Source organism: Coenobita brevimanus, chromosome 108 (assembly GCF_032717465.1).
Source record: "Coenobita brevimanus isolate Jiangsu-jjx chromosome 108, ASM3271746v2, whole genome shotgun sequence".
Taxonomy (NCBI): Eukaryota; Metazoa; Arthropoda; class Malacostraca; order Decapoda; family Coenobitidae; genus Coenobita; species Coenobita brevimanus.
Genome location: NC_137061.1, coordinates 3,394,092 through 3,410,703, shown reverse-complemented (window position 1 = coordinate 3,410,703; position 16,612 = coordinate 3,394,092). Strand labels below are relative to the sequence as shown.

Below are 16,612 nucleotides of genomic sequence, written 5' to 3'. Positions count from 1 at the left end.
GATGGAATTACTTCCCACGCCCTTGTGGCAAACTGCACATGGCCACTCTCCCTTGTCTTTGACAGTAGCGCCACCAACCCTAGATATCATCACTTTTGTTTTATCTGCATTCACCCTTAAACCCTTGTGCCCCATACCATCTCTCCACTTCCTAAACCTTTCCTTTGCCTCCCTTTCGTTCTCTGCAATCAACACCAAATCATCAGCTTACAACAACTCCCATGGGAATCCGTTTCTAAAGTCACGTGAAAGGGCTTCAAGTACCATGATAAAACAACATGGGACTGTGTTTATTTTTATTATTAGTATTATTTTTTTCCACTCATGGTGTGTTGATATTTTTTCTCCATATCACTGAAATGGCTAGCAAGAAGAAATGAGAGTTCCTTACTAAAGCACCCATAGTTTTTCTCAGCAGTACAGTATTTTAGCTTAGGTTCACATTTTTATGGATACAGTACTGAAGTGCAATGGTGTTTTGGTCTGATTTTGTCAAAATTGCTGCCGTATGTATAAGGGAAACCTTGCATCCTTAATTAACCCAAGCATATCCCAATTGAAGGACATGGTATAATTTGTCCGCTGTGCAGTTCATCACTGATTCTATTGAATTATTGTGAAATTTCTTTGTATGTTTATATATATATATATATATATATATATATATATATATATATATATATATATATATATACTGTATATATAAAATATGGAGGTTAAAAATGTAGGAATGTTACATCCTATAGGTGAAGTAGAGTTCTTTAATTAATTTTTAAATAAAATACTCAGGGATGAGTGAAGCTGGTCACTCTCATCTTAAATGTTGGGACCAACCGCCTAGCCCCGGGCTCCTACATTTCTCATGGGGCAATGTAGGATTGGATGATGGATGGATGCTGTAGATATTTTCATAATGATGCATTTCATGATTCAGGAACTCAGACTAAGAAAATATTACTGCCTACTATGTTCTGTGGAGCCTCTGTGGTACAGTGGTAGAGTGTGCGTTTCGTACACGGGTGAACCAGGGTTTGCGCCCCGCCACAGTAATAAACTTTGGGAGTGTTCACCCAGCCACGTACTGCATTGGCAGACACATGGGGTGCTGTGGTTGAACCAGTGTCGCTTACTATAAAGTATGCTTGCGCCCAGTCGGCTTGCGCGGGCCGATTACACTTGGTTCACTGACTACACACACATCCAAAGCCACTACAACACTACAGTTACACTTACAAGCACTTCTCACTCTACATACAATCTCTACTAGACAGCTTAAGCCACTTGGTAGAGATACATTGGCTGTATCGTCCCGACTTAAGTCGGGATAGGCCGGTCCTGCAGTGGATACTCAAATGGCTGATGATGATGATGATGATGATGATGATGACTATGTTCTGTATCCAGGAATCTGTACGGGCCAAGGACAGTCAGCTAGCGGTGTTGAGAGTACGGCTACAAGAAGCTGACCATACCCTACAAGCCAGGGACACTGCTATCACTGCACTTCAGGAGGAGAACAAAAGGTGAGGTTCATGTCAAGATAAGAGTGAAAGAGTAGTCCCTTCACCACACTAACACCATCTTGAGCCTGGCATTTTTATCCCACCTGACCATGGGGTAGAATAGCTATTTTATTCTTGCTATCAACAGAAGAGTAATCAGAATGGGAGAAACCCCTCACTGTTGAGGCTTGAAACACTCTCTTTTGACCCCCTTCAGTAGGTTGTATTATTATTACAGTATTCTTGTTACTGTGCCAGGATAATTGTATTCAGGTTTGGGTGGGGGAACCTCAAGTAATGAAGAAATTTAGTTATGGATGACTTATAGAAGTAATACAGGAAAAGTAATGAAGCACCCCAAAGCTCTGCTTCAACTGTGTTCTGTAACTTTACTTTGGACAATTACAGTGCTGTTCCTCCATCTCCTTGCCCTCGTTTCTCCTACCTGTCATTGAAATTTCATAAAATGTGTACTGTATACCTTTGCTGTCATTAGTCTTACTACTAAAAGGGCATCTGGGCCAGGTGCTTTCCTGTTGCTCTTAAGAACTGTGCTTGTAGTGCTGATACCCTACCTTGATAAACTTTTGCCTTAATCTGTCAAGTTGCATCGTTTCTTCGTGAAGGAAGAGTGTTCCTGTTCGCCCTGTCTTGAAGAAAGGTGATTACTCCGAACTCTTTAATTAGTGCCCAGTGACTAGCCTATTTCATGTACACAGCTGGACAACTCTAGATCAGTCTGCAATCTACCTTTCCCTTTATCTGTGAATTTGAGTCTTTTTCAGTGCAATGGGTCCAAGCATCACTTGTTGAATTGATCTTGGTGTGGCTGTCATTTATCAATAACATTGAACAGCTTCTGCAGGATTTGTGCCTTAGGTTGCTTCTTTCTGTGTTCATAAATTAAACTTTATTATATTCTAACAGAGAAATATTTCTCATGGAAATGGTATGACATTGACTACAGTTCACCTAAGCTACTCCTTGGTCATCCATGATATTTGTTGAACCTGAACAGAAAGTTTGTAGCAGTTTGGTATGCTCATCATCCAGTTACTTGATGTACTGCTGCCTTCAGGTGACTGCACTGAGTGGCTAGCCAAGTAGCATACTGTGACCCAGGAAACTATTTATTACACTGAGCGGCAGCTGTATAACCAGATGATGTTTGGTGATCTAGTGAGTTAAGGAAGGGGTTTGCATGGGTACACATCCAGAGGATGGTTAGGATTTATTGCTCACAAAATGCCACTAAGGTGAATCATTATTACAATATGTGTCAAGACAGTAGCTTAGCCCAGGACACCTATGCCCCTTATGGATCAGAAAAGGGTTGGATGATGAATTGAGCAACAGAAAGTTTTGAGTAAAACAATCCACTGGAAAACATGCTCATATTCCATATTTCCTCTGTAAGAGAGATCCTCTCAAGAGGTTATGCTGTCTTAGTATGTATTAGCTCCATCCATCATAAATTAGCTGTCCTCCCCCCCATAGACATGCACATGGGTGTTTTCACCTTAGGCATATGTGTATACAGTAACATTAGTGTAGATCATATTCGTGTCAGTGTTGTGTGAAATCTACCTTTTGTGATACAAACCATGAATAAGTAAGTCTTTTATAATATACATTAATGTACCATATACAGTATGCCATTGCTATCAGTACTGTATGTACCATACTCAAATATTTTATATGGCTATGAAGCCTGTGGACAATGATTTTAAATTTCAAGGCAAGGTTTTAGTTATCATTTAGAACTACATTTACACTTAATAGACTCAACAGATATGAGATATGGAGAATGGTGAGAACGGGACATTTCTTAATTCAGACTGGAATACTAAGGTAAAGTAGAAAGCACTCAGAGAGCTCATACCGTCGCCAATGTCATTGCCATTAAAAAGGATCCAGATCTGGATCCATGGATATAGGATCCAGAGTCACCCCAAAATTTTAAAAATTCTTTCTTGGTCCATAGCCCTGATTTCCACAAAATTTCATTGATATTCATTGAAAACTTTTGGAGATACAGTATTCTACGGGATACTTCGGATCCGCCCCCGAATTTAATCATTTCTTCCTTGGCCCAGAGCCCATCCTTCCACAAAATATCATCAAAATCCAGTAATAAATTTTTGAGTAATCCTGCTAACAGATCTGTGGATATAGGATCTGGATCCAGATCCTCACCCAAATTTAATCAATTCTTTCCTGGTCCGTGGCCCACCTTTCCACAAAATTTTATTGAAATTCATTGAGAACTTTTGGAGATGTGTGGGATGATCCAGATCCACCCCCAAATGTAATAACTTCTTCCTTGGCCCATGGCCCACCCCTCCACAGAATTTTATCAAAATCTGTTTGTAACTTTTTGAGTATCATGCTAACAGACAGGCAGACAAACAAACAAACACAGGCAAAAACGTAACCTCCTTGGCGGAGTAATTAACAGATGTTGAAACTGTGGTATGATACTGCAGAATGCTTGTGCTAATCTGTCAGTCTGTCTGGTACCAGACGCCTGAATCCCATAAGGGGTGGCCACAAACAAATCGCCTTCATGTTGCCTTGTTCCCAGCCATTTCACTGCCCTCCCCCCAGCTCACATACCCCTCTCTCATATACTTCTCCACTCCATCCCTCCATCTCATCCTCAGCCTCCTTCTCCCCCCCCCCCACTTCACTCATACACATTGACCTTGTTAGTCTCTTGCTCTCCATCCTCTCCACATGGCCAAACCACCTCAGTGTATTTCTCCTAATGCTTTTTATCACATCCACATCCACACCACAATCCTTCTTCACTTCCTCATTTGCCAATCTGTCTGTCTATACAGTGCCACATGCTCCTCTCTCAAATAGCTCATTTCGACTGCTGTCACTCTTGACTTGTGTCCTTCCAACAAGGCCCAAGCTTCACTTCCATGCTTTAGAGTTGGTATCACAATACTATCATGCAGTGGCTTTTTTTTTTTTTTTTTTTTTTCCCATGCTCACTTCCCTATTTCTTATCACTGCTTTCATAGAACCAGCAACCTTTCTTCCATGTTGTACCCTTTCAAGCACTTCATCCTCCAAACTTCCATCCTTACTCATCACACTACCCAAGTATTGAAATGCACCCACAGTTTCCATTTCCCCATCATCCAACCTCACTGTACATTCAGTGACTTAATTTCTCTTGAAGACCATAACTTTACTCTTCTCCACATTCTCCTTTAGATTCTGTTTCTTACACACACTCCCAAACTCTTTCACCAAGCCTTGCAGTTCTCCTTCATCATCACGTAACAGTACAGTATCATCTGCTCAACTGCAAGAAATGCTGCTCTCACTCATTAGGGCCACTCCAAAATCTACTGCCTTACCTTGTCTCTTTTATAACCCCATCCGTATATAGATTGAATAACTTTGGGGAAATGACACATCCCTGTTTTAATCCACCATTCAGACAGAAAAATTCGCACAGTTCACTATCAACATGCATTGCAGCCTTAGGATCCTCATATGTACTCTTCACAGCATTCAACTACCTCCCGTATACTCTGTATATTCTTAATGCTTTCCACATTCCTTGTCTATCCATTGTCATATGCCTTCTCCAAATTCATGAAGGCTGCATACAACTTCTTTCCCTTCTCTAGAAACTTCAACAAAATCCCTAAAGATGGATATCTGATCTACACAACCTTTTTCCTTCCTAAACCCTCCCTGTTCTTCTCTAACTAATTCTTCTGTTATTTCCTTAACTCTGGCAATAAGTATTGTGCCACATACTTTTCCTGTTACACCAAGAAGACAAATGCCCTTATGCTTGTGCTAATAATGGGTCTATTTTTACCACCTGATGGTTAGGTTAATGGAGGGTGCTAGTGAGAGCAGTGGCCTCCATAGCCAGGCGCTACAGACCTTACAGGACCGGTTGGCTGAGACACAGGCCACCCTAGACACTGAACGCTCTCAGCACTCGGCGCAGCATTCACACCTCACAACCAGGTGACTACTCCATGTATTTTTGTATGTCACATGTCACATCAGTCTTGTGGAGCTGTTTTCTTTTAAGTTAAGGAAATTTTCCAACATATCTTCCTTAGCAAATTATTTTGCTCTGTAGTATATTATTTTTACGTCTTTTTAGTATCAAAATGGTTTATATAAATAGCATGCAGTAGGATGTTTATGTCCCTCAACCAGAAACCAGCCACTAATGAGTGGATGCAGGGGAGCCTTCTTAGTTGACAAGATTACAGGGGTGGAATGTTCCTTGAGGGATTGGAAAGTATACCAGTTTGTATACAGATGCATTAATTGATTGAGACATTCAGCACATTACATACGTAAGTTTTATAGTTTTCTGATTTGTCTCTGGTATAATTCAGTTTGAATGGAGGTTCCACCCACTTATGCTAATTAACCATAGTACTCCTCCCTCCCCATATGTAATTCAGAACTCCAGGAGGTGGTTTTATGTATACAGTATACGGTAAAATGGAGTAATTTTGCCACAACATCAATCATTCCAATTCAGAGATCCATAGCTCCCAAACTATTGCCTGGATTCGGCTTCTGTTTGGCTTAGGTTTAAGAGGAATGCCGACCTAACAAGGTCACGTGAAGTTTTGATCCATCGTGCAACAAAATGGTGTTGGAGAAATGGAATTGTTTACTGAAAATTTTCAGCATTTATTGCACCAGTAAAAACTGAAGAAAAAGAAAAAAATACCCATTATTTACGTGTTTCACGTTAAAAGTGGTTCAGATCTGTTTGCATAGTTCACACACACACACACACACACACACACACACACACGAAGTATAACCCATAATATCATTTGGAAGGATGGAAAAAAGAGACTTTTGGTAATGGAAATAAATGAAAATAGTAGACGAAGGAAAAGAAGCTGAAGAAAAAGAAGGAAGAAGAGAAGAAGAAGAAGAAGAAGAAACAGTGAAACAGTGATGGATGTCATTGATGTAAAGTTCGCCCAATATATTGCATAGGCCCTACTGTATGGTAGCCTAGGCTACCTATGCCTAGTTATAATCATTCATGTATGTTAAAAAGTGTGGTATTATAACAATAATAGCAATAAATATTATAATAATAATACAGTAACAACAAATAAGTTGCAGCAAAATTACCCCATCTGGCGGGCTACTTTCACCGCAAGATTTGTGTGTGTGTGTTGTGGGCCAAAAGTTATTTTTTGACAAAATGATTATAGGGATCTTTAGCAGAAGGGCTGAATGTATAGATAAAGCAATAAAAATATCAATATGCTGTGTGTGGCTGTTTGTACAGTATGTAGCAAAAACCACCATTCACGGCAAAATTACCCCTTTTTACCCTGTACAGTATATAGGTGTGTGTGTGTGTGTGTGTGTGTATATATATATATATATATATATATATATATAATGATATTTAAGGTGGCAAATCAGATGAAGACGGATAATCGGGATATTATAGGTGAGCAGTGTGCGAAGAATGATGAAGGAAGGATAGTGGTGAACAGTGAGAATATTCAAGATGCATGCAGAGAGCATTATAGCCGGTTGTTGAATGAGGTGTTTGACTGGGACAGGAAAGGTTTGGAGCCAGCAGATCCAGTGTTTGGCCCTTGGCCTTTGATTGATGCTGCAACTGTGAGTGAGGCAATAGGCAGGATGAAGGTGGGGAAGGCAGCAGGTGTGTGTGGGTTGACTGCCGAAATATTGAACGCCTCAGGAGATACAGGGGTGAGGTTAGTCACTAACCTGATAAATATGATTATTTATGAGTATGTTGTCCCAGATGATTGGTTTAAGCGTGTAATTGTAAGTGCGTATAAAGGGAAGGGTGATGCTCTGGAAAGAGGAAATTGTAGAGGTATAAAGCTTTTAGATAATGAAGGTAATGGAGAGAGTTTTAGAAGGTATGATTGGAGAAAGAGTGAATATTGATGAAATGCGGTTTGGGTTTATGCCAGGTATGGGGACCACTAATGCCATATTCATTGTTCGACAGCTTCAGGAAAAATATATTGGGAAGAAAAGGGATCTGTATTTTGTTTTTGTTGATTTGGAAAAGGCCTTTGACAGAGTCCCTAGAGAGGTGGTGAAGTGGGCAATGAGAAAGCTTGGCTTGGAGGAGTGTTTGGTTAGGGTGGTTATGGCTATGTATGTGAGTGCTCACACCCAGGTAAGAGTGAATGGAGATTTGAGTGATGAGTTTTCCGTGAATGTTGGTGTGCATCAGGGGTCAGTTTTGAGTCCCATGATGTTTATCATGATACTCGAAGCCCTCTCACGTGACTTCAGAAACGGACTCCCATGGGAGATGTTGTATGCTGATGATTTGGTGTTGATTGCAGAGAATGAGTGGGAGGCTGAGGAAAGACTTCGGAAGTGGAGAGATGATATGGGTCACAAGGGCTTAAGGGTAAATGCAGATAAAATAAAAGTGATGATATCTAGGGTTGGTGGCGGTACAGTACTGTCAAAGACGAGGGAGAGTGGCCATGTGCAATTTGCCACAAGGACGTGGAAAGTAATTCCATCTTGTGCGATGTTTGTGATAAATGGGTGCACAGGAGATGTCGTGGTATCAGAGGCAGACTGCGAGATAATGCTGATTTTATGTGTACGGCGTGTCGGGGAGAGCAGGTAGAGATTGTCAGGTGTGAAAGGATTGAACTTGTTGGTGAATCTTTTTGAGTGTGTGGAAGAGTTTTGTTATTTGGGAGACATGTTGTGTGTTGGAGGTGGGGCTGGAGCTAGCCCTGTGGCTAGAGTGAAAAGTGGTTGGAAGAAGTTCAGGGAGCTGTTGCCTTTTCTGGCATTGAGAGGACTCTCCCTCCGTGCTGAGGGGTCTTTGTATGCAGCATGTGTTAGGAGTGTAATGCTGTATGGTAGTGAGACCTGGGCAGTAAAGAAGGGGGATATTCGCAAGCTCAGACGTACAGAAATGACAGTGATTAGGTGGATGTGTAGTGCTTCCCTGCGTGCAAGGTCTGGGGGGGCAGGGTTTATGATGGAAGAGTTGAGAGGTAGAATGGGTCTGGAGTGTGTTGGTGTTGTGATGAAAGGTATTGTGAGATGGTTTGGGCATGTGGAGAGGATGGGGGATGATAATTGGGTGAGGATGGTGAGAAGTGTTAATATTGGTGGTGGGGTTATGAGGGGTTGACCGAGAAAGACATGGGATGAGGTCATTAAGTGTAGCCTCAGGGTTAAAGGACTGAACAGGGAGGCTGCAATAGATCGTGCAGCATGGAGAGCCGCCATTAGGTGACCAAGGCCGACGCATGCAAGCATGTTGGAGCCTTTAAAAACGAAACGAAATGAAACAATATACTGGTATATATATATATATGGTATGTATGTGTGTATATGTATGTATGTAGATATATATATATTAGGGTAAGAATGGTTCTCCTCAGCTAAATTGTTGGTCAGTTTTCAGAGTAAGCACTCTGTTTTATTATGTGTAACTGATTTAATATTCAAGTATATATAGCACTGTGTAGCTGCAGGTACTGAGGTGTTGTATGCTGTACTGTATAACTTTGATTCATTCATTATTGCTGTATCATTCTCTCACTACCTTCCATTTTCGTACTGTCATACGTAATTGCATTTCATTCGTTCTTTTCATTTGATTCCTTTATCCTTTTTTTTTTTTTTTTTTTTTTTTTTTTTTTTTTTGCTGTATCCATGGCCTCATGAGTTTTAGACTTGAATTTCCTGGACTCAGTTGCTAGATGAATGGACTAAATACTGTACTATACAATTTTATTGAGAAGCTGTTGAGTTACATGTAAGTGTAGAAAGAGTTATCAAGTCTCAAACAAGTGGAGTTTAATTCAGAGAAAGTTCTGTTGTGACAAGATGAAAAGAAACCTAAAATCGGAACTTCACAATCTGATTCATAGTATGATTTTGCAGTGGCATTTGTTTTTCTGGATTAATTAACAGTTTTTGGACATTAGGTGTTCATACAGATGATAAGGGAGTTCAGTGAATTGTGACTAAAATGCATCTGACAATAGAACAAACTTCAGATCTTACAGTCATGTGCAGTGCTTCCAGCACAGAGGAGGGCTGAGGATTTACAAGTAACTTTAAGTGGAACTCCTTGCTAGTTTTATGGATACCACTGCTGGTTCACAGCCAGCTTATTAATCTTTTCACAGCCAGCTTGTTAAGCCCTAAATACCGAAGCACGTCAATGTACGTGTTGACCACTTTAGCCCTCTCAGCTGAATCACGTCAACATAGTGCGCCTCTCCGCCCCGATTGTGATGTATATCCCTTCAAGCCAATGAGAACTAACCCCTCCGGCCTCAGGTTGGGTGATCCAGCCACTCTGGGGGCAGGGGGGGTCACCCCCCCCCTCTTGGCCCACCCATTGCCTGAATGTTTCGTCATCTGTCACGTAATAACCCTCCCTGAAGACCCTCCCACCCCTCTGTATGCCCCAGTAGGATGTTGTTAGTTGAAGTTTATGCCTCCCCCAACCACGAGGCCCATTCCATCCCCCTCTGGCCCCCCCCCACCTTCCCCCCCTTCCTGGTATACTCCTACATAACCCTACCCCCTCCATCCCTCTCGGCCCCATACTACCCTCCTACCCCCAATAAACCATCGTGTGATAGCGAGCACGCAGCTTGGCTTGCTCTCCTCCCCCACGCCTCCCCTCCCCCACTCCCCCCACCCCCAACACATGTACACATGTTTTTTATGTATTGCCCCGATTTTTTTTTTCCCGTGCCTTTTCATACCTGAACGGAATAAATGCTTCTCTGTACACTATTCTATACATGCAAACATGTGCAATCACAGGCACCTGAGCCCCAGCCCCCCCACCACCATCCAGCCCCATTCTTCCACCACCACCCGTCCACCTCGATAGAGTAAAGACAGTTACATTTTCCCTTTTCCCTTGCATGCATCTGCAACAGTATTGAACAATATTCTATTTTCCTTCATGGCAATATAAACATTTGGTGTTTCTGGAAGTTTCTGAAGTACTATGAGGCACTGCTGGATTACTCCCCATACGTGAATTATCTCCCCACACCTGCAAACACACCTGCTTGCATGTTTGATATGCTAAATCACATAGATTTTGTTTGTTTCAACTAGCCAAATTGGTTGTTACTGTAAATGATCTCCCAAGGTTCAATGTACTCGTTGTGGGCCTTCTCCCCAATCGAATTTTATCTCCCCACACATACATACACATCTGTTTTCATAGTAGTTGTTCAAGAACAAATTAAAGTGCTCAACTTTGATGAGAAAAGATGGTTTTATCCAACCTCTATACCTATAAACCTTACTCCCCACAGGGTACCTTATCTCCCCCAAAGCCCAAAGCAAGTAATCTCCCCACACCCCAAAACACCTGTTTTCTGGCTTGGTGTGACATATGATATTGCAATGACCTATTTCAGTAATAGAAATAGTTATCAAAACTATGGGGGCTTTGGAAAAAATTAGGGGTTGCTCCCCCCCCCCCCACTTTGATCCTCGATTGTGCGGTAACCATTAGGCCTAGGGGGGTGCCGATTTTGCTGTCAGGTGTGTAAATTCTTCCTCTTTAGCCAGAACATATTGATTTTCCCCTTGGTGAAAGTTGAAAAAACACCCCCTAATTGCGGCTCCAGTGGCAGACAAGCCAGATCGAATTGCGGTATTTAGGGGTTAACATGCTCTTACCCACTGATATTTTGAAGTTGGAAGTAAGTTTAGTATGGTAAGTAAATTTAGAAAGGTGATGATGATGATGGATGTATGATGACATAAACTTGTTTCTCCATAGAGTAAACCAACTGGAGGAGGAACTGAGTGGAGTGAGTGTGGCACTGGCGGAAGCTCAAAAGAGGCTAGAGGAGGAAAAGACTCGGGCACACCAACTTTCAACTCAGGTTGGTTTACTGCAGTTAGTCCACATTTAAGATTGCTTCACCTAAAGGGTTGCATTATAAGCAGCTGGAAGATTTCATAGCACTTCAGTACCCTTTTGTATGCCACTGAAGCTAACTGCTTGAATATTATAGTGATAAACAGTAAACAACAAACAGACAAAGTTACAGCTTAATATGCAAAATAAATCATTCATGAGGAGATGCTATGAAACATCATATGCCACCTAAAATGCAGCCCAGAATTGTTTCACTATAAGATTACTGCTGAATTATCACATTTTCTTCACTTCAGATTATACAGTATGTGGATTCATTATAAAATTATTTTGAAGTAACAAATGTTTTGTGTGTGTGTGTGTGTGTGTCTCTCTCTCTCTCTCTCTCTCTCTCTCTCTCTCTCTCTGGTTCACCAGTCGGTCAGGAGGATCACATGTTGGATGTGATTTCCTGTAGTCTGATCTAAGGGTAAGGCTGTGACCTTTCACACATGCACACACCCATCCCCTTACTCAAGGGGGACAATAACCACTTGCTTTGTCAGTGAAACTTTTCACAGCCAGAGTGAGGTGCCAATCCTCGTCTACCAAGATGGCAGGCAAGAGCATTTACCACTGAGCCAGCAAGCGGTTGTGTGTGTGTGTGTGTGTGTGTGTGTGTGTGTGTGTGTGTGAGAGAGAGAGAGAGAACTAAGTCTGAGCCATGTCTGATTGAAGGCATTTCACTTAAAGTAGCATTTTGTCTTCATAAATATTAGACATTTAAGTGAGGACCGACTGACACACACAAGTCCTGGCATAGTCTTTCAGCTTTACAGTAAAATTGTACTTTCAGCATAGACCTAAAAGAGTTTATATATATATATATATATATATATATATATATATATATATATATATACACATACACATATACATACAAAGGTGGGCACCCGGTACGCAAAAAGTACTGTCTTTAACGGTACCAGTTCTTTCTAAAAGTTGTAGTGTCACTACCGGTACCGGTACAAAAAGAAAAGAAGTACAGTAACAAGTACCGACTCGGTACTTGGTACATGAATATAAATAAACTTGCTCAGTTTTTTTTTTTTTTTTTTTTTTTTTTTTTCCCCCCCCACACTGAGGACCCAGAGACCAGTCTTGGTCAGCAGAGCCAGACCTTAGGAGAGATGAAAGATGTTGTCAGACAATTGTCACAATCACATTAACTCGGGGGTGACTAAAGCGTAAGGTTTTACGGGATTGAGGCGTCTGGCAATAGATAGATAGATAGATAGACATAGGCCTCTGAACTTTAACCCCTTAAACGCGGCCGTGTACAGTTGTTCCCCCCCGAGTGGCGGGGTTGTATCGCGGTCTGAGTACCTGTAGGAAAATATTCGCCAAAAATCAGAGATTAACCCTAGAACATTATACTTGGTATGGCAGATAGTACTTACATTCAGCTTTCTCCAGAGACAGATGTTGAGCTTTCGTGGACTACCCAAGGACTTGTGGAGACTTGCAAAGTTGGGTAACCAAATCTTCACTTTCACACCTCCAGCAACCCGGTTTCCCCTCTACCACAGCCTCATTCTGTCACAGTAAACTTTATACTACAACGTAAAGGTAGTTTAGAAATCCGTATTTGTACAATAAGCACTGAAAATACGGCTAAAATCAACGGAGCGTACGGCCGACATGCACTGTGGCGGCGGTCTTCCCGTCACTCAACAAACATTTCCATTTTCACAGCTAAAAACATGTATACTACATTATTTTCAATCATATTACTTCCCAAAAGATCACCACGGCGCGCTTTTTATTCTGCCTTATGCCCGCCCCTTTATTCTCGTTCCTGTCGGCCGCTTGCACTGACTGGGAAGAGCTAGAACTCGCCATAATGTCACTTTGAAAGCCTGCAGTAAACTGACGCTAAACAGGGGCAAACCGTGAGGAAAAAAGCTAGTGTTACAACTGGGGAAACAAGCGTTTCCTAGTAGCATGAACTGCTTGTGAGAGGAGAGCGCAGATTTACAGTTCTGAGCGCTCAGAGCGCTGCCATGTATCACAGCCAGGCTGGCCGGGCTGTGGTGGGGGGGGGACGGGGGGAAAACGCGATACTTGGCAACAACTGAGGTCAGTAGTACAAAGGTAAAGTATGCTAGTTGTAGCTAGAGGGTGGTGGTACTGATAGACAATACCAGCTGGAGCCTGCTTGCCCGCGGTTATTCAAAATTTACTAGAATCGCAAATGCGACGCTCCGCCGTTATGTCCTTTTTGCCGAGCGTCGCAAACGAGACGATCCGCGTTTAAGGGGTTAAGCGGCCACTATAATTCACATTCTTATACACCTAGTTTTCTGTTTATGAAAATAAACAGTTTTATGACTACATCGTGTCATTACATGCACAGTAATGTGATTAATATTTACACAGTGCACTTCAGTTTTCGTTTCCAGTGTTGCCCTTGAGGAAAATGAGCACTTCAAAATGATAGTCACTGAGTCCCGCCCGTTTTGGGTTGACCACATCCTTCCCCAATGAAAACAGACGTTCACAGCAACACTGGCTGGTACTGGCTTGTTATAAGTTACAAATAAGTCTCAGAAAACCTTGCAAGGAAAACAGTCCTTGTTGTTTTTATGTTTCTGGGGTTACTCAAAAAATTCCTTCACTAGCTTTATCCCAGTCTCCCTATGAAAACATTCACAGCAGCACTGGATGGTATTGGCATGTTATAAGTTACAAATAAGTCTCTGAAAACCTTTGCAAGGAAAACAGTCCTTATTGATTTTATGTTTGTGGGGTTTCTCAAAAAATTCATTTTACTAGCATTATCCCAGTCTCCCTTTTCTTCCTCCCTTTTACACGGGGTGGGGGGGGGGGTCGAAAAACTCTTCCTTGACGTCCTGCTCGTCATCATCTTCAGTGGTAAATAGTTTTTTACTCAAACTCCTCGTCTTGAAATGCCCTAAAATTGGACAGATTACCCTAGATTCATCAAACTGACATTTATGTTGAAATTTTACTGTGCTGTATATAACATGTTATTAAATGAAAACTTTACCATTACCATAAAGTACCTGAATGTTACCCTATATATGGTCAAAATAACTTAAAATGGGGTATTTTACCCTAAAGTGGAAGAACTGAGGTGCAGAGAGAACACGCGCCCAATTCAAAATGATACTACAATACTGACCATATGCGGTCCTCAATTTTTTTTTTTTTTATATATCACACGTTGTATGAATATAAATAAAAAAAATGTACCAGTACCGAGCACTGACAAAATATGCTTAAAAATGTATCAGTACCAATTTCGGTACATGACGAAAAAATTAGTTTCACTACTGCTACTGGTACTCGAATTGTAACTCGGTACTTTTGTACCTCGGCACTGCCCACCTATGTATATAGATAGATAGATAGATAGACAATTTTTTTGCTTTAGAGATCATTGGTTACATTTTATTTACTTTTAGAAATAATGGATGTATGTATAAAACTTAAAACATAAAGAAGATGGCAGCCCTCATTATTGGGTAATAATTTTTGAAGTAAGTGACAAAGGTAAAATTTGTCTGGCCTCTTTATATATGTTGCTGATTGCAGTCTGTAATGTGGGGTGCATTCTAAGCAATTTTAAGTCCCATAGGCTGTCCATAAATGTCTATAAAAAATTGTGGATATGCCCTCCCCATCACAGTTTAAGTTTTAAGTCTGACAACCACATGATTGTTCATAGTATTGATACTTTATACCATTTAACCCCTTCAGCTTTGCAATGTACGTGGGGAGCTGAGTGCATCACGTGAGGAACTAGTAGAGTACAAGGCCAAGGCTGGTCGAATTTTACAGAGCAAGGAAAAACTAATAGCCACACTTAAAGAGGATCGAGGAGGAGGACCCATGAGTGACCAAGACTCTGATTTTCACCAGGCTGAGCTGCAACAGATGAGGTCTCTTTTGTTTTATTATAATCCTTCCAGTATAATTACAGCATGCCCTTGTTTTCCGAATGGGATGCACTTGTGAATACCTTTTGTATAATGAATTTAGGGTTGTAGCAACTGAGCAAGTAAGAAAAACGATCATGTAACAATAAATTTAGCATCACAAAAAAAAAAAAAAAAAAAAAAAAAAAAAAAAAATTGACCGTTTAAGCAAATGATCATATAGCAAGGGTATCCTTTATGTTTATTATATACAGGTAGTAATACTTTATATTTCAGTGGTGTGTTCCAGCATATCACAATTTTTCCCATACAAGAGGTTCTGTAAATCAGGTGTCAATTTGGAAAAACTTGCAAATCAGCTTCATAGGTATCATTGGAATTTTAACAGGCAATTTTCCTGTAGTCAGCTTGACTATAACATAGCAGTTTGGTCAGCAACACGCTGAGCATTATGGAGCTTGGTACAGAAGACACAGCCAGTGAGGGAGAGGGGAAAAAAATCCCCAGTATTACCCCTGATGTCCCTCCTTAGCTGACTCTGTCCTTGCTCAGATTAACCTTAAAAGTACCAAACATTTATAAGTAAGTTAATCACCTTATTGCCAAACACATGTTTAAACACACTTATTTTACATAAAATGAACTGTGATGATAGAAAGACTTGAGAGTGAGGAGGAGGGACAAGAAGTTGCATAGTGGGCCACTGATCAAGTCATGTTCTGCACACTGTGGGAAGGAGAGGCATGTATGATGGCCAAGAGTACTATAGTTGGGTATGCTTTGGCCCACATCACACGATTGTGCACATTCCACACACATGCTGGAAAAGTCTAGGACCTGATGAACAACCATGCCTACTAAATAAAAATAAAATTATGGAAGAATGCATTATGGTCACTGCTCCTCTGAACTGTCTGCTTGCATTCCTCCACCTCTACGACGGGCGCGTAGCACCCGTCTGGCAGCAAACTCTCATCCCTTTTCTGTCCAACTCTCTAATGCAAGAGTTAGCCGTTACTCCCAGTCTTTCATTTATGCAACAGGTCAGCTCTGGAACTGTCTCCCTCTGTCTGTATTTCCTGCTGCCTATGATCTCCAGTCTTTCAGACGCAGTGTGTCCAGGCATCTCAAAATGATCGGATCTTGAATTTGGCTCTCTATTGTATTTTGTTTTTCTCTTGGAGGGAACTGTTACTGCGGGCTCATGGCCTTTGGTTCCTTCTTTCTCGCATTAAAACACACACACACACACACACACT

The 16,612-nt window shown here is 41.2% G+C and overlaps 1 protein-coding gene across 1 annotated transcript in view; it reads left to right on the top strand.

Annotated features, from left to right (window-relative positions):
* Positions 1-16,612, top strand: part of LOC145416898 (golgin subfamily A member 5-like) — a 65,770-nt gene that overhangs the window by 16,476 nt on the left and 32,682 nt on the right. The window contains exons 7-10 of the mRNA XM_080285763.1: positions 1,405-1,523; positions 5,364-5,504; positions 11,311-11,416; positions 15,175-15,356. Coding sequence (XP_080141889.1) covers positions 1,405-1,523; positions 5,364-5,504; positions 11,311-11,416; positions 15,175-15,356 — 548 coding nt within the window. The remainder of the gene's footprint in view (positions 1-1,404; positions 1,524-5,363; positions 5,505-11,310; positions 11,417-15,174; positions 15,357-16,612) is intronic.